This window comes from Plasmodium gaboni, chromosome 14 (genome assembly GCF_001602025.1).
Source record: "Plasmodium gaboni strain SY75 chromosome 14, whole genome shotgun sequence".
Classification (NCBI taxonomy): Eukaryota; Apicomplexa; class Aconoidasida; order Haemosporida; family Plasmodiidae; genus Plasmodium; species Plasmodium gaboni.
The window spans coordinates 1,983,879-2,003,974 of NC_031494.1; the positions used below are offsets into that span (position 1 = coordinate 1,983,879).

General features: G+C 18.9%; 4 protein-coding genes across 4 annotated transcripts; 3 read left to right on the top strand and 1 right to left on the bottom strand.

Annotated features, from left to right (window-relative positions):
• Positions 1 to 762: 762 nt before the first annotated feature.
• PGSY75_1453200 (hypothetical protein) lies at positions 763 to 7,800 on the top strand (the record flags this gene model as incomplete). The annotated part of the gene is made up of 18 exons (XM_018788215.1): positions 763 to 811; positions 998 to 1,063; positions 1,182 to 1,271; positions 1,403 to 1,478; positions 1,594 to 1,877; positions 2,000 to 2,209; positions 2,284 to 2,320; positions 2,434 to 2,467; positions 2,636 to 3,013; positions 3,294 to 3,474; positions 3,600 to 4,127; positions 4,253 to 4,524; positions 4,729 to 5,814; positions 6,002 to 6,222; positions 6,443 to 6,536; positions 6,644 to 6,900; positions 7,025 to 7,120; positions 7,269 to 7,800. 18 exons carry the CDS (start codon positions 763 to 765, stop codon positions 7,798 to 7,800), a joined length of 4,491 nt encoding a protein of 1,496 aa, XP_018639587.1.
• A 790-nt stretch (positions 7,801 to 8,590) lies between these two features.
• PGSY75_1453300 (conserved protein, unknown function) lies at positions 8,591 to 8,821 on the top strand (the record flags this gene model as incomplete). The annotated part of the gene is made up of 1 exon (XM_018788216.1): positions 8,591 to 8,821. The coding sequence occupies one exon, from the start codon at positions 8,591 to 8,593 to the stop codon at positions 8,819 to 8,821; it is 231 nt and encodes a 76-aa protein (XP_018639588.1).
• A 578-nt stretch (positions 8,822 to 9,399) lies between these two features.
• Positions 9,400 to 15,153, top strand: PGSY75_1453400 (hypothetical protein; the record flags this gene model as incomplete). The annotated part of the gene is made up of 1 exon (XM_018788217.1): positions 9,400 to 15,153. The coding sequence occupies one exon, from the start codon at positions 9,400 to 9,402 to the stop codon at positions 15,151 to 15,153; it is 5,754 nt and encodes a 1,917-aa protein (XP_018639589.1).
• Positions 15,154 to 15,876: 723 nt separating this feature from the next.
• On the bottom strand, positions 15,877 to 19,700 carry PGSY75_1453500 (putative pyridine nucleotide transhydrogenase; the record flags this gene model as incomplete). The annotated part of the gene is made up of 3 exons (XM_018788218.1): positions 15,877 to 15,923; positions 16,087 to 16,198; positions 16,332 to 19,700. 3 exons carry the CDS (start codon positions 19,698 to 19,700, stop codon positions 15,877 to 15,879), a joined length of 3,528 nt encoding a protein of 1,175 aa, XP_018639590.1.
• Positions 19,701 to 20,096: the final 396 nt, after the last annotated feature.

Here is a 20,096-nt window from a genome sequence, read left to right on the forward strand (position 1 = left end):
AAAAACACCCAATTTTAAAAAAAAAAAAAAAAAAAAAAAAAAAAAAAAAAAAAAAAAAAAAAAAAAAAAAAAAAATACACATATATATTTTTATTTATAATATCATGAGGTAGAAAAAAAAGGCACACACAAAAAAAATATCATATTAAAAAGTATTATAATATGGATACAAAAATATATACTTATATAAACATATGTTTATATTTTATTTCTTCAAAAATATGGAATATATAAATTAATTAATTAATTTTTCTCAAGCATATTGATTATAAACATATATTTTGGTACGTTCATTAAAATAAGTTAAAATGATTTAATTAAATAAACGTATAATTATCACTTTTTTTTTTTTTTTTTTAATATAATGTATTTTCAATATATTTATTGTAATAATTTTTCTTAAATAAAATAAATATAAATTATAATAAATGGATATACAAAAGAATACAAGTTGCTCAATAAGTTTAATACACACTGTCTTTATATATATATATATATATATATATATATTATTATTTAATTATTTCAATTTTTTTTTTTTTTTTTAAAAAAAATTAATTAAAAATTTCTTCAAATAAAAAATAAATTATGGTTTTATTATTATATTATTAATATATTATATATATATATATTTATTTATTTAAATATTGTATTTTTTGATTTGTTTGGTTATATTTTAATTTTATGGTTTTGTTTTTTTTTTTTTACATTTAGAACGAATCTTTCATAAATGATAAGGAGTTTTTATAATATTAATATATTATGGATGAGTCTTTAATTTTACAAAAAAACAGATTAAAAAATTTAAACTGTAATTTGGAAAAATAAAAATAAATAAATATAAAGACACACAAATTTTAATTTTATATAATAAAGCTAATATGAAATGAAATTTTAATAATATTTGTTCTTTATAAAATAATAATACTTATATATATATATATATATATATATATATATACATATATTTTTATCCTGAATTTTTTCTTATACATAGGTGCCTTTTTATCTACTACCGAATATGTTGATGACAATGTGAATGATGAGCATAAGAATTTTTCAAGTTAATATAAAAAAATATAAATATAATAATTTCTTCGAGAAAAATAATATTATATATATATATATATATATATATATCATCTTATTGTAAAATTATTTTATATTTATTTATTTTTTAGATGGAAATAAAAACTTGGAAAACGATTCCAATAATTTCTATAAGAATGAAAATAATTACATAAAAAAATTTGATAATATACAAAATAATGGTAAGTACATATTAAAAACTAAGAAACTGTCTATATATAATATTATATATCATTTTATATTTAATACATCATTATATATATATATATATATTTATGTATGTATTTTTTTTTTTTTTTTTTTATCTCTTTAGGAATAAAAGATAGTAATTTAAAACTAATTACAAAAGAAAATGAAGGACGGTCTTTTCTTCATCCAGAACATATAAGGTGTGAAATAAAAAAATAAAAATATTATCAATAAATGTATAATTTTTTTTATATTTCTCAGATTAACAATATATATAACATAATAATGATATCAAACTTTTTATTTATTTATTAGGCAAAAGAACCTTGAAGGATATAAGGAAGAATATGTAAATGTAAGTTTTCTAAACGATTTAATAAAAGTTCCTAATGAGGATATACGTTTACGTCAAAAAGATTTTTTTATGAAAAAATATGACTTGTTACATAAAGAAGGAGAAGCAAAAAAGAGAAACAATTATGAGTATATAAATCAAACTAACGAATATTATATATCAAATAATGTTGAAGAGAAAATGCCGAACACTGGAATTCATAATGGAAATTTTTTTCATGATAATAGTATGTTACAGTATGAAGGTAAAACCAAAATAAAAATATTTAAATAAATAAATAAATAAATAAATATATATATATATATATATATATGTATGTATAAAATGATAAGAAAAATTTATGTGTGCGGTTTTAAACCTTTTTAGACGATATGAAGAAATGGACAAATAAAAGCAGATACTTATATTTTATAGAAAAAGAAAAAGAGAAACATGACAATGAAAGAACTACAAAATTTAAAAATATAAATTTTGATAATTCATTAATCGTTGATAAATATGAAAAGAATGTTTACAAACATGTTCTAAGGGATGAAACAAGGATTGAGAACTTAATATTAGATACTCTAAATAGAAGTATGTCAAAAATTTATAAATAAATATTCATATATAAACATATGTGTAATTTTTTTTTTTTTTTTTTTATTTAGATTTCGAGACTGTTATCGAATCGGATGAAGAACAAAGGTAATTCTTTTCGCAAATACACATTTGTCCTATATTTTTGAATATAAAAAATTTAAGATACATACACATATATACATATATATATATATATATATATATATTTCTTTTTATAGGGACAAGGATTATATTATATATAGCCCAAATAAGGTAAACCAAATAAAGAATGATGAGTTTACAATGAATAAAATTTTATATACTTTGAAGAGAAAAAAAAGAAACCAAATAAAAATATAAGTACAATATATATATATATATATATATATATATATATATATATTATTTCTTCTTTTTTATATCATATTTCCAATTTTATAGGAAAAAAACGTTATAGTTCGAAAGAAAGTTGATGAATTGAACATAAGGAAGAAAACCACAATTAAAAAAAAGCATGAACCTATTTTGGATTACTTACATTATGAAAACGTTTTTAACGATGATGATATAAATATATCAATAAATTCAGTATCAGAAAGTATTGAAAATACCCAAGATATGGATAAAAACAGTTCAATATATAATAAAGAAAAAAGAGAAGAATTTGAAATAAGAGATAATATAAACATATTAATGAATAAAGTTAAAAATGATTTATATACAAATGATTTTACTCGTTTTATTCCTGATCAATTTGATACAGATATATTTTTATATAATTATGGAAAGGGTAAATATGAAGATTCTTGTATTGAAAAGGTAATAAAAAAGAAAATAATAACATAAATAAATAAAAACATATATATATATATATATATTAAATATATATGAGAAATTTATTATATAATTGGAAAATGGATATATATAATATTTGTAAATTAATATATACATTTTATAAATACTTAATGTTACATTTTATTATATATATATATTAATCAATATATCCTAGAATAAAATACATAGCTTTATTTAATGTATTAAATATATGTATATATATATATATATATATATATGTTTTCAATATTTTTAATATTTTAAGACCGATGATATTCTAAAACATACTAGCATCGAAATGAATCTAGAAAAAATGAATCAGGAGAAAGAACTTTTAGAAAGATATAATTATGTAGACAGTTTATACTCCCCTGGTTATTATACAAGAATTACTCAAAAATTAAAGAAGCACAAAGAGAAGAAAATTAACATTTATGATCTTAAAAGTAAGAAAAATAAAATATATATATTTATATATATTTACACGTTCATATAATGATACATAAATATATACCCATTTAAATTGCCATCCTTCCCTATTGTATTTTCATTCACTTTTCCTTTTCTATAGAAATCAAACTTTATGAAAAAATGAAGGAAGAGAAATTACAAAATGATAAAATGAAAAAAGAAGAAGAAGATCTAATAAAATTGAGATTAGAACAAGCCGACGATTTTGATAATGACGTAAATTTAGATGAACATAAAATTTCATTAGAAGATAGAGAAAATGTATCATTAAGAAAGATAATGGATAACATAAAATTAGAAGGATTAGATAATGATATGGATGAGGAAGGAAGCGAAAAAGAAGAAACGTATGTTACAGATAGTTCTATAAATTTCGAAACACTTAATAATAGAGATATACAAAATTTAAAGAAAAAATATAAAGTCATGTCAAAGAGTAATCGTGTTTTTGAAGAAGATTTAAGGAGATTGAAATTTTATATTTGTAAAAGATTAAATAAGAAAAAACATATATTCAAAAACGTCGCTAAGGAAGTAAAAGCCAAAGAAAAAAAGAAAGAAAAAATAAAGAAAATTATTCAAGTTTCAAAACAAGCCGGATTCTCTTTGTTAGCAAAAATACACGGAGGTTCGAAAAAATATTATAATATATATTATATGTTGGTGTGAATAAATTTATTGTCATATATATATATATATATATATATATATATATTGTGCAATTAATTCTTTCATTTTTTTTTTTTTTTTTAGATGAACATAAAAGTTATGAAGAGAAAAATGTTGAATCAGATCAACTGGATGAAAGCGATTTATTCAATAATGCAGATAAGAATACTTCTGAACTGAACAGCTCAGCATATACCTATTCTTCATTAACAATTTCTTCATATGAACATATGAATATACGAAATATACATTATAATGACAATACAAACGAAAAATTATTTTATGTTAAGGATCCATCAATAAATATAACTTATCTTTACGACACAGTTAATTTCTATCTTATTCAAAATAAAAAGGTAAGAGAAAAAAAGAAAAACTAAATAAATTATATACGACAAATGTCTATTTAACAAAAAAGAAACATATATATAATATATATATATATATATATATATGTTTTTTTTTTTTTTTTTTTTTTTTTTTTTGTATTATATGTTTATATAACATATTCATTCCATACTTATGTATATTTTTATATTCATATTTATTTTAATTTTCAGAAAATAAATAAGGGAATTTTATTTATGGAATTTCTATTATATGACATAAAATTTTATCACAATAGCAGTATGATACATGAGAATTCTTTATTATATGTATTTAATATAAATGAGAATACTATGGTTGAAAAAATAAAGAAAAAAAATCACTTATGTGAATTAATATTAAAGACTGTTAATAAGAACAAGATGTTATTTTCTTGTTCCATATTAAAACAAGGAAAAGACCTAGAATTAATATGTAATAATATAATTAAAAGAATATTAATGGTAAAATATATAAAATATTTTGAATCTAAATCTTTGATGATTCTTGACAATGCAATTAATTTTTTTTTATATGAAAAAATATTAGATTTACAAAATGTACCTTATGATAAAATAGGAGACGGTATCATATCTTTATATATACAAAATTCATATAATGTAGATATTATAGATTTTTCAAATAGATCTATGAACATTCAGAATTTAAGTGAATATTTGGATTTTGCTAAAATTGCACATTGTAATAAACTATATTTATCAAACAATCCTTTATTTTCTAAATTATCATTTGATATAATTAAAAACGATATTGATAAAGTTATAATACATTTACAAAATATGAAATTAAAAGAACTTTATTTAGATTTTATAGATTTTTCAAATATCTCTGCTGAATATTTTATATCTAACATAATACAAAAAACACAAATCTCTTTTTTGAGTTTAATGAACTGTGGATTAAATCATGACAACATAACAAATATTTTAAATATTATAAAAGAAAATGAAAATGAATATAAATCCAGTAATATTAATTATTTAAATGTTGAATTTAATAAATTAACATACTATGATGTTGTATCATTAATAAAAATATTATCTAAATTAAATAAAATATTTAAAAAAATCTATATTTATGGAAACCTTATACAAACAGATATATTTGACATATCGTTTGAATTTAAAAGGAACTTATCAATAATCGAAGTAAAAAAATATTCTAAACATGTACCAAATGTTTTTAATTTAACTAATATTAATGAAATAAAGGATTATTTCTATTGTAATTTGAGAGGATTTGCTGAAACAATCGAAGATGTAATAATTCATACAACATAAAATATATATATATATATATATTTATATATTTATACACATTTTTTTTTTTTCACTTTAATTATATTATAATGGGCATAACATGATTTTGCATTTTATTAAATGTATAAATATTTGTAGTAATTTTATTTTATATTATATGTAATTCTTTTTTTTTTTTTTTTTGTAGGATAAAATTGTGTATTTATATTTTGAGCTATATGGTTGTTATATGTATGTTCATAGCCCAGAAGAAAGATTATATCACATTAAGAAGATTTCTCTTTTAAAAAAAGACGAATCCCCATTATTAGCCATAGGTGCATCGCTTAATAATGAAGAGGTAACAATACGTATGAAGGTGTTCAAATTTAATATAGCAAAGTTATTTAATATATTAGTAAATGACAGGTACGTTATAATAAATAACATATATATATATATATGGATATACAAAAAATAAATGGAATGAAAAGGAATAATATTAATTATTTCACATATACTTTGTTAAGGATATTACTGTTTTTTTTTTAATGCATCACTTTTACAAAAATATATATAGCTCTATTAATAAATCGTTTGGTTATATACATATATATATATATATATATATATTTTTTTTTTTTCTTAGTTTCCATGGGAGGATGTATTGTTATGAACAAATAAACAATAACAGAGAAATAAATAGAAATGTCCTAAATTATTTTATATTTAGAGGTGAAAATGTAAGTTAATAATATTTGAGAAAAGAAGAACAAGAATAATAAAATAAAACTCTGCACATATATATATATATTTCTTTATGTATATTTTTTTTTTTTTTTTTCTGAAGGAAATACGATTGTATGATTATAACATAAGTAGAGAAGATATACACTGTGTCTTTAAATTATGTAAATATAAGATTGTAAAAATTATCAATCTGAATTATTGTTATATGTGTAATGATGATTTATCATATTTTAATTCCTTAAAAGAATATCCATATGGAATAAAAGTATATAAATTATCTCTATGCAATAATTTGTTCAACTCGAATATGAACTTACAGGACTTTTTAAATTTCCTTTCAAATTTTATAATATACTTGTAAGTATATAAAAACAACAAATAATAAACCATAAAATATTATATATATGTATATATATATATATATATTTTAATTATAATATTTTATTGGTATACACATAATATATATATTTTTTCTTTTTAGCAAAATAAATTTAAGTAATATGAGTATTGGTAAAAATCCTTTAATCCATGAGCTTCTTTTTTATCTCTTAAATAACACTAGGTGTAAAATTATAATGTAAGGGAAAAAATAAATAAATAAATAAATAAATAAATAAATATATATATATATATATATATATATATTGTGGATACCCTATAAATGCTATATAATATTTAATATGTAATATGCTTTGTATTTATATTTTCATATATTTTATTTTTAGGATGGACAACTGTAATTTGGAAAATCCTTTTTTAACAAACGTGAACAGAAATATTGATCAATTAAAAGAGAATAATTATTTGAGCTTACTATCTTTGAGATATAATTATTTTAGTAGTGTTAAGGAATTAGTAAAATTCGTAAACAATTTAACATCGAAATGTAAATCCTTAAATAAGATTCGTATTTACACTAATAATTTTAGTCAAGATGATATTAAACTCATAGAAAAAAATATAATAAAAAAAGATATATTATCATTTATAAGTACATATTATTTAATACCTAGTATTAAAAAAATCAAAAGAAAAGTGCTAAAATTAAATAAATATAAAATTAATAAGGATGTTGAATATAATACTGAACTAACTGACCGTGAAAAGAAACTTATTGAACAGTTTTTTGATAGACAAAATACAAAAACTGATAAAGAAGAAAAAAAAAAAGATGATTTGGATATATTAAATAGATATAATTTAAATGATATAAAAAATAGGAATATTAAATATAAATTTAATAATAATAACATATAATATAATATTATAATCATTTTATAAGAATTTGTTTTTTTTTTTTTTTTAAACAAAATGATATATATTGAAAAATATTTCACTTTATATATATATTATATATATATATATATATTTATGTATAATTTATATATAATTATTATATGTATATATATATAAATATTTATTTAAGGTTTATTTGATTTCTTTTTTTAATTATACTTTTTTAGTTTACCCTTTTAAATAACAATAAAATAAAATATATAATTTTTTGAATTTATTTATATTTTATTATATTTAATTTTTTTTTGGTATTTCTCACATTTTTACAATTTATTATTCTTTTTATACTATGAACGAAAAATAAGGCAACGAATATATATTATATAATGTTGTAATAAATATTTATAAATTATAATATCTTGATTTTTTTTTAATAATCAAATAAATCATGTATATATATATATTATATATATTTTTTATTTTTGAATGACAAATATATAAAAAACGTGTTAATATTATTATTTATATTTTTAATTTAAAAGGCTGTAATATTTTATAAGATGCGAAAAATATATATATATAATATATATATATATATATAACTAAATATATGTATTTTTATTTTTATTATTATTATTATTATTATTTTTATTATTATTATTTATTTTTTTTTATTTTTGTGGTGATAATTCTTTAATCTTTTATTAAAGTTATTATTTCAGCTGCTCCTTTGTGTTCTTTTTCTTTTTTCCTTTTTACTTTTTGATATTTTTTATATTTTTATATTTTTTTTCGAATATTTTTGAAAAAAATGAGTATGTATTTTTTTTTATTATTTGAAAGTATAGTACTGCTGATAAATAGTGTATTAATTATAAATGAAAAGAAGTTGAAAAAGTATAAAAACGTAGATATAAGTTTAAACAGTAATGATATATTTAATAATATAAAATTGTTATTCTACACTATAAGAATATATTTTAAAATACCACTCATATTCTTAAATTTATTGTGTATTGTGATTGAAATTTTATTTGGATAATATTCATAACAAGAAAATAAATAAATAAATAAATAAATATATATATATATATATATATATATATATATGTTATATTTTGTATGTGTATATTTTTATATATTATTTTATATGTGTGATATTTTTTATATTTCTCATTTTGAATGATACTTGTATATATAAATATATAATAGTACTATTTTGAAAAGACTTATTTTATTATAGTCTTATATTAATTTGTTTTATACATAATTATATATATATATATATATATATATATATATATATATATATATATATATATTTATTTATTTATTTATGGTGTACTTTTATTTTCTTATTGTATATTATCTGTTAATAAAATTTATATGTATATATTATATTTTATACTATAATATTATTATAATTTATTATTTTTTTTAAGATAATTTTGATTAAGACAGAAGAGAAAGGTTTTATATTATGAAATAACTTGTTTTTTTATTCATTTTGTTTTTGTTCCTTTTATTTTTTTATTTTTTATTTTATTTTATTTTTTTTTTTGTTTATTTGCTTTTTATTAATTTTCCAATCCTTTATGCAAAAATTTACATTTATGTAATATGACGTCTACTTATATAAATGAAATAAGAAAAAAGCAGAAAGAATATTTAGGTTATTTATTTAATAAGTTTGAAAAATATTCAAATGAAAAGTTTTTAAATAATTTAATTACGAAATCAATAAATGAAATATCTCTGTATCCATTCCAAGATGTTAATGATAATGAAGTAGTTGATGATATTAATGATTTTATCAACGAGCTAATTATTAATGCGCAGTATAAAAAGAAAAGTGTTTTTAAACACTTATGTGAAAATTTTCTTAGTGATAATTTTTATATATATAATGAAAATGATAGATATGAATTAAAATATGTTATATTAAAATTATTGTTTTTAATAAGTGAAAGTTCAAAAAATGAAAATATAAAACAGGTTGATTTATTGTTTCAGAAATATTTCTCTACAAAGAATAAACACAATGAAAAAAAGCAGGAAAAAAAAAATCTACAAAATGGATATATGCACAAATTAAATATGAATGAAAAATTAGCCTTGGATGAAATAAACAATTATAATATTCAAGAACAAGAAAAATATTTGAAGGAGTTTTATTTAGATGATAGTAATTATGTAAATAATGATAACTATGTTGAAAAACGTGACGACAACTTTTGTAGTTATGATGAGAATAAATATAATGATGATATTTATACACAGTGCTCTTCAGCATCTGAACAATATGAAATGACTGAAAACAAAAGTAAAGAAAAAGCATCTGATGAGAGTATTAAAATGAATAATCAAGAAACGTATGAAAAAAATAATTGTAGCGATTTTTATGAAACACAAAATGGATCCATGGAAAATTATATGAAAAATAAAAATGAACTGGTTTATGAAAATGTTATTAAGAAAATATTTGAATGTATTTACACTTATCCTTATTATGAAGATAATACAAATAGAATTATAAAAAAAAAAATGCCTAGATCAAGAAAAAATAATGATATATATACAATACCTGAATCAGATAAATGCAATAATTATAATAAAGATAATTCAAATAAAGAGACAAAAAATTTGCAAAAAAATCATTCGAATAATGTAATATCCATTTCTTCTGATGATGATATATTTATAAGCATGAAAAGAAGACAGAATAAAAAAAGCAAATATGAAAAGAATATGTATAAATTGAAACCAAAAAAGCAATACTTTTTTAATGATATAAATGTGTATGAAGAAGAAATATATGAAAATAACAATATCTTAGAGAATGAAAATGATATAATTTATGAAACGGATATATATAATTTACGTAATGTATTTTTTACAGATAAAAAAATTAATCATCACGAAGTAAGGGATAAACATGAATATGATGAAGATAGTAATGAATATAAAAACAAAGAAAAGAAGGAATTATCTAATCAGATGTATGATAAAAATATTTATCTAAATGATACAAATCAAGTTGATAATAAATTGAATGACAACATACATAATAATAATAATAATAATAATAATAATAATAATTTTATTATTGATGAGGTTGTAAAATGTAAAAATCAGCAGATTAATGAAATACATAATAAAATTTGTGTTAATAATAAAGATATGAATGAAAAAAAATATATTAGAAGGACAGACAAATTAAAGAGCTTTTATGTCAGTGAATCATTTATTATAAAAGAAATTCTCATGATTTTGTCGTTAAATTGTCCTATAAAATTTAAAAATAACTTTTATATGAATTGTTCAGATTTTTTATTTAATAAAATAATGGACAAGCAAAAAATTAAAGATGACTTTTTATTTTATATAAATATTGAAAAGAAAAAGGAATGTTATGAAAAAATTAATGGAAAAACTTATAAAAAAAAAAAAAAATTATTCTTTGAAAAATTGAATGAGAAAAATAATATTTCTACCATATGTTACCATGTTGTTATAAAAAAAATGATGAATATGAAATTATATAATATTAAAAATAAAATATTTAATAATTATATTAAAAAAATGAAGAAAATAACTAAAAAATTATTTTATATAAATATGTTTATATGTATAATGGATAATTTTAGAAATTTTCTTTCTTTCTTACCTTACGATTTATATGACATTTTCAATTATATAATAAATATCAAAGAAAATATGGATAACGAAAATGCTAAGAACAATAATGCATTTCTTTCGTTCCTTTTTAATAATATGATAAGTGTTAATATTGACAATAATAAGGATCATAATAATAATAATAATAATAATAATGAGAAGTATAATATTTATATTAATAGTAATTGTAACAGTTATAATAATTATTCTGAAGAGAATTTTTTAAACTGCTTTTTACGTTCATTAAAAAATATATATTCCGAATGGGTAAGAATTATAAATATATTATACAGTTATCATAACTTCTTAATATTAAGACAATACGATATTGTTAGTGTTACTAAAGAGCAAATTGTGAATTTATTAAAACAAATAGAGGACATTAAAATTTTGAAGTATTTGAAATTACGTCATTTTATTAAATATAGGAAGACGAAAAATGGAACGGATAGAAAATATGAACATTATATAAGAAATAAGATTAATAATAAGGAAAATAATAATATATACACAAAAAAATATAATATGAATATGATGAACAAAGATATTATTTCAAATAATTCGCGTAATAATAATAATAATAATAATTATTATTATATTGATCAAGATCCAATTGAAGAAATATCTTCCTTTCGATCATTAAGTTTAATTCGTTTAAATTATTTAATAATAAATTATCTTTTTATGTGGGATAATATATATGATTTCATAAACGTCATTTTATCATATTCATTATATGATTCTAATGTTTATTCGTATTTTTATAATAATCATAAAAAAAAGATACATAATAAGAAATTATATTCTACACATTATGATAATGCTAAAAAATTTTGTGTGTGTTATGATATGTTCATATTATATTGGAGAAATTCTCAAATATTAAATAACAAATATTTAGAAAAAGTATTCAGATATTTTTTAGATGAATTAAATATATATTATTCGAAATATATAAATGATTGGATAAAGAAAGGGCAAATATATGACAAAAATAATGAATTTTTTATATGCCCTGAAAAAAATGAAAACGTGATATATCCTTACAATTACACTACGTTAGATATTAAAATAGAAAATGAATTTTTGTTATGTCCAGAATTTTTTCATTCTTTTGTTTCTTATATAATAAATTTAGGGAATAATATTCGTTTACATATGAAAATTAATAATGAGAAAAATAATATTGATTATGTTGATTATTATGTAAGAGAAGAATTGAATCAATATCGAAATATATCTAAAAATAATAGTGATATGTATTATAATACATATAATAAATTACCTTCTGTTTGTAATGATGATAATTCGAATGACCTTTTATTTTTTGGAGAATATACTAATAATATGAAAAGTTTACATTTAAATACCCTTAATTATTATTATAATTTAGAAAATTTAAAAGACGACCCTAATAGTTCACTTGATATATTATATAAATTTTTAAAGATAAGTAAAAATAAATGCTTACCTTATTTTAATAAGAATATTATATCATTAAATATATCTTATGATATATATATAAAGAAATATATTCAAGAACAATTTTTTGAAATATATCATAGAAGTAATCGTATATTTTTATATAGTTTAATGAAATATTGTTATTTGTTGGAATATTTTTCTTGTTTACGTAGTTTAGTATTTTTAGAAATCAATGATTATATTTCACCTTTTTTTGAATTTATTTTTAAAGAAAATTCTTTTCTTATAATTGATGAAAGGAACATGAATTCTATTTTTAGACAGTGTGTTTATAATAATACAAATATAATTTTACAGAAAAAAAAAAAAAAAAAAAAATTTTATACAGATGATGGAAATTATACTTGCTCCTTTTTTTTACATCAAAAATTTACATTAATACATATGAAAATAATATTATCAAAAATAAAGGATATGGAAAATAATAAGAAATACCAGAAGAAAAGAATTTTATTACATATGCAAAATGATAATAAAATAATACAAACTGTTAATGAATATAATAATCCACCAAATTTTGAAGAAAGAAATTATAAAAAAATCAATAGTGGAAAGGATAACATGTCATTACAACAAAATGAGGAAGATCCCATATATATAAACAATAATAATATGAAAGATGATATTATATATGAAAAATATAACACATGTGCTGATAAAAATATTTTTGATAACAGAAATTATAATACCATTCAATATGATAATCCAAATAATATTAAATGTTCATCTGATTTAAAAATTGATGAGAATTTAAGAAAATATTCCATATGTGAAAAATTGACTAACACATTTTATAAAGAAGAAATAATATCAAACATATATAAAAACTTTTATTTAAAATTAAAAGAAAATACATTATATAATAATAATATAAATGTTATTAGTTATCGAAATTTAATTATAGAATCTAAAGGATCACCTTTTATTAATTTTTTATTTGATTCAAAATGTTTAGAAAAATATTCTGCAATCTTTTCTTATTTCTTAGAAATTAAGAAATCTTTTCATATATTAAATTTGGTATATATATTTTATAAATATGTAAAATCCAAAAAACCTGTACATTTTGATAACTATTATATGATATTAAGTTCTTTATGTGTATTAAAATATAAAATTTATTTTTTTATCAACACATTGTATACATATTTCCATTGGATCTTAAAATATTCATGGAACCGTTTTATAATAAATTTATCTGAATCCAAATCATTAACTCATATTAAAAAGAATCATGAATCTTATATTAATTTTTTAATAGAAACTATATTAATACCAATAAAAACTCCACATCAAGAATTATATAATTATTATATAAATGAGGAATATAAAGATAATGATATTTATAAACAATATGAACAAAAATTTTTTAATTCGAGTATTAGAAAAAATGATGAAGATAGTAATATTTCGTCCTCACCACATTATATAAATAATATATCATCTCATAATATGGATACCAATTTATTAATAAATAACAATTCTACAAATATAATAATAGATAAAACCAAAAACTATAGCTATGTTCATCAAAAACAAAAATATAATAATATAAAAGAGCATATAATATATAAAGAGAAGAATGGTTTTCTAAATAAAAATTCTATGGATAAACAATTCTTACTTAACGAATTATTTTCAAATAATATTTTAAACTTAATTTTTATTCCATCACAAATATATGAAATACTTTTAAAACTAAGTAAATTTCTAAAAATAAAATTTGATCTTAATTTTGATAATTCCTATTATAACACATATGAAAATTATTATAGAAATGAATTCAAAACAAGTGAAGAATATGACGAGGAATCTAATGAAAATTCTGACAATGATATGAATGATGAATGTAATGAAAATTCTGATAATGATATAATAAAAATTAAAAACAATTTATTAAATACTAGCCAAAATGATAACAATAATAATAGTAATTTAAAAAAGTTAGAAACTGAACAATTCATTTTTTCTATAAAAAATGATATAAAAGCTTTAACAAAAATTTTTGAAATTAATTACACAGAATTTATGAAAAAATTAAATATAATTTCATTTAATGCTGAAGATGATACTTTTTTTGGTCCCAATAAAAATTATGAATTATTTAATCATATAATAAGATTAGACAAAAATATTCTTAAAAAAATTTCTATTCTAGAATATATGTTATCATTCCAATCATATAATAATACAACCGATGTTATAAATTAATATATATATAATTTTTTTTATATGAATATATATTTTTATTTCTTTTTTTTTTTTTTTTTTTGTAAATTTTATAAATATTTAATTAGTTTATTATATATTTATTAATTATACATTTATCTATATCCTTTTTCTTTTTTTTAAAGGAATATATTATATACATCATTTTCTCTATTTTATAATATTTTTCTGATGAAATAAATAACATTAAATTATAATAATGAAAATAAAAATAAAAATAAAAATAAAAATAAAAGTAAAAATAAAAATAAACCATCTAATTTTTTATAACTATGAATGTTTATATATATATCTTTTAAATTATAAATTAGTAGTCAATTATTTAATATATATAATATATATATATATATATATATATTTATTTATACTTATCATTGTTTCTATTTTTCTTTTTTTTTTTTTTTTGTAACAAGAAAATAAAACAAAAAACAAAAAAAAACAATACAATAAAATAAAATACAAATGATTAGTAGAATAAATATTTTTATATTTAATCTATAACATAAAAAAAAAAAGTGTATCAGATAACAAAAAAAAAATTTGAACTCATTTAACCAAGTATAATAAATTATATATAGTAAGAAAAATTAATTTAAACGTAAAGTAGATATTCACATTTATACAAGAAGATGTAAAAATAATTTATAATTCATTAAAAATTTGACAAAAGAATATAATTAAATATTATTGTAGGATTTTTTTATTTTATATGAAGAACATATCAAGCATTCGTTTTGTTACGTAAAAACCACCTGCGAAAAGAAAGAATGTAAAATTATATGTAAAAAAAAAAAAAAAAAAAAAAAAAAAAAAAAAAAAAAAAAAAAAAATAAAATAAAATAAAATAATAAAAGAACACACATATATATTTATATGTACATATAATTTTCTAATTATTATGAGATAAAATTGTACCTGATAAATTGACAGAGGATAAAAAGGTAGCAAGCATAGATAATATAGAACTTATATCTTTATAACCATTTCCATATTCTATCATACTTCCTATAATAATAACTCCAGATAACTAACAAGAAAAAAAAAAAAAATATATATGTATATATATGTTTATGTAATAATTTTTTTTTTTTTTTTTTTTGTTCACCTTCAAAGGTAACATATATATGTATATTTTTTTTTTTTTTTTTTTTTTTTTTTACCGCGTTTGTCACAGACATTAGTGGTGTGTGCAAAGCAGGTGTTACGGACCAAACACAATAATAACCAACAATTGTAGATAATGTAAACAAAAATAAACTTTGCATATCCGACTGTGATAAAAATGTTGCCGCTAAAAATGTAAGTATTATAACACATACTAAGGAAATACAAAAAAATGTATCTGATTCAATAAATTTTTCTGTTAAACGTAAACCTGTTGGATATTTAATTTTTTTTTCTGATAATGGTTCAATAAGTTCATTTTGATCACTTATAAATACACTTTCACTTTTTATTAATTTTTCTAAAGATTTATCAGGTGAATATAAAATATTCCCATCTTTAATAACAACCAATGATTTTATAATATCATTATTCATGTCTATATTAAAATGTATTCCTCCACCCATTTCTTCTAATAAATTTATCATATTCATAGAAAATAAATCAGACGCTTGCATAGGCATATTTCTTTCTATTTTATCTCTTCCTAAAACATGTACTCCGTTTATTAAAATATTTTCATTTGACTGAGAACATTGAATATTTCCTCCCCAGTTGTTTTGTTTATCTCCAAATTCAGTAGATAAATCTACAGCTACACTTCCTGGCTTCATTAACTTAATCATTTCTGTACTTATTAATTTGGGTGATGTTTTTCCTGGTACCGAAGCTGAACATATTAAGATATCACATTTTTTTATAATTTTTTTAAATATATTAGTTTGTAAATTTATATATTCTTCATTATTCATTTCTGTAGACATATTTAAAATATCTCCTCTTTCATTTGTTGGTATCTTTATAAATATACCACCACAACTTTTCACTTCTTCTTCTGTTGCTAATCTTGAATCATGTGCATATACAATAGCTCCTAAACTTTTTGCAGTTATTATTGCTTGTAATCCTGCAACTCCTGCTCCAATAACAAAAACTTTCGCAGGGTTAATTTTTCCTGCTGCTGTAATTGATGATTTACTAAATCTAGGTAATATAAAAAATGCTTCTAAAACAGCTCTATAACCTTGTAAATTACTCATAGAACTCCTAACATCCAATTTTTGTGCCCGCGTTGATCTAGGAACTTCATCAATAGCTAGATATGTAATATTATTTTTATCTTCATCTTGTATCATTTTATCTAATAAATGATAATTAATGCTTGGCCATAAATAACTAATAAGTATTGTGTTATTTTGTATTTCTTCAATAAAATTTATTGTAGGTGGATCCACTTTTAATATGATATTACTTTGTTCAAAAATAACATTTCTTGAAACAACTTCAGCACCATATTTTATATATTCATCATTTTGTATTAATATATTTGTACCTATATCTCTTTCAACTAATATACGGAAACCCATTAGTCTCAACTTGGGTACAAATTTTGGAGATATGGGTACAATAGATAAATTAGCAACACCTTTTGGGTCTCTCATATTTGGTATATATTCTATTTCTGATTGCATATTTTCAATCAATAGATCGTTATTTACTCCCAAATTTTCATCCTTTATAAGTCCTATAACTCGTCGAGGTTTAGGATAATTTTCTTCCTGATATGCTAAATCATCGATACTATTTGAACTATCCGTAAGAGAGTATGAAGATCGAACTTCTCTTTTGTCATTATTTATATATCTATCTTGATCCGAAATATCTGGATATTTATGATTAACATAGTCATTAAGAATAGTTAGAATTTGATTAGTTGTATGTTTCGCATCACCAAAAAGAAGAAATGTATTGGAGAAATAAAATAACGGATTATCAATAGCAGAATATCCTGTATTTAATGTCCTTTTAAAAACGATTACTTGTTTGCTTTTCCATACTTCAATAACTGGCATACCATAAATTTTACTTGAAGGATCTAAAGATGATGGATTCACAATATCATTAGCACCAACAACTAGAACAATATCAGCTTCAGATAGTATAGGATTTATTTCATTCATTTCTTTTACAATATTATAAGGTATATTAGCTTCTGCTAACAGAACATTTAAATGCCCAGGCATTCTACCTGCTACTGGATGTATAGCAAAAGTAACATTAATATTTCTTGATGTTAATATAGAACAAATTTCAGCTAATTCTCTTTGACATTTACTTAATGCAGTACCATAACCTGGAACTATAATAATATTTTTTGCATTTATTAAATTTTCTGCAACGTATTTACTTGTTGTTGAATTTATAGTTTTTTTCTTTTTCTCTATAAAATTTTGATCATATAAAGATTCTCCTATATTTTCATAATCATCCCATCCACCTAAAATAATATTAAATATATCTCTATTCATTCCTATGCACATAATATATGACAATACTGCACCAGAGGAACCTATAAGTGCCCCTGAAATTATTAATAAATTATTATGTAATAAAAATCCGCTAATAGCTGTAGCAAATCCGGAATAAGAATTTAATACGCTAATAATTACTGGCATATCAGCAGCACCAATTGATGCTATTAAATGAAACCCAAGAAAGCAATCAATAATTAATGAGATATATAAACATATACTTTTTAAATATAATGATTTTAATGTGACAAAATAATATCCTAATATAATAATAAGAACGATACATAATATATTAATAACTTTCTTTATTTGTAATTTTAATGATTTACTATCTAATATACCACTTAATTTACCAGCAGCAACTAAAGATCCAATAAATGCAATAGAAGCAATAAAAGTACCTACATAAAGTTCTAACAAATGTATAGTACTAATTTCATAATTTTCAAAAGATTCGGAATGATATTTGGAAAATCCTACAAAAAGTGCAGCTAGCCCAACAAAACTGTGAAACAAAGCAACTAATTGTGGCATTTGCACCATACTAACATTATGAGCTATATATACTCCTATAGTTATAGCTGGAATAACAATTAATAGAAATAATTTATATCTGAATCCAAATCCTACTTGACTAAATGTTATTATGATAGCTCCTACTATTCCAATAAAACCAAGAATATTACCTCTTTTAGATGTTCTATGAGCATTTAATCCAGTTAAGCAAAGTATAAAACATATAGATGAAAATAAATAAACAGCATTTAATAATGATGGTAATACTGAATAATATTTAGAAGGTTCTATCTCTTCATTATTCCACAAATTATGTCTTGATGCCTTTTCATCATTCTTATAATCATTTGTTATATCATTCGAAGATACAGGAAAATTAATAACTGGTAATTTTATTTCAAAAGTGGGATTTTTATCATCCTCTATAGATTCATTAAATCCTTTTATGTAATTTCTCAAATTTGATTTGCCATAACAATTGCATTTCAGAATTAATAAAAGATATAAAGCAATATAGACACATATATTTTTATACATTTTATTATATATATATATATATTTATTTATATATGTGTTCTTAATTTTTAAATATATGTAAGATACAATCTTATTCTATTATGATTGTACATATTATTCTATGTTATAGACAAATTAATATAGTTCATATTTATGCATAAATATATATTTAATAGGATCTCTTTCAAATATTATATACATATAACAAAAAAAAAAATATATATATATATATATATAAACAAAATAATAACAAAACAGACAAACAAATAAATAAACAAATATATAAAAGAAAGTAAATAGATGAAGCAGAATTGAATAAATATTTAATACAAACACAACAATTCAGATACAAATAAAAAAGAAAAAAAAAAAAAAAAAAAAAAAAAAAAAAAAATAAAAAAAAATTATTAAAAAAAA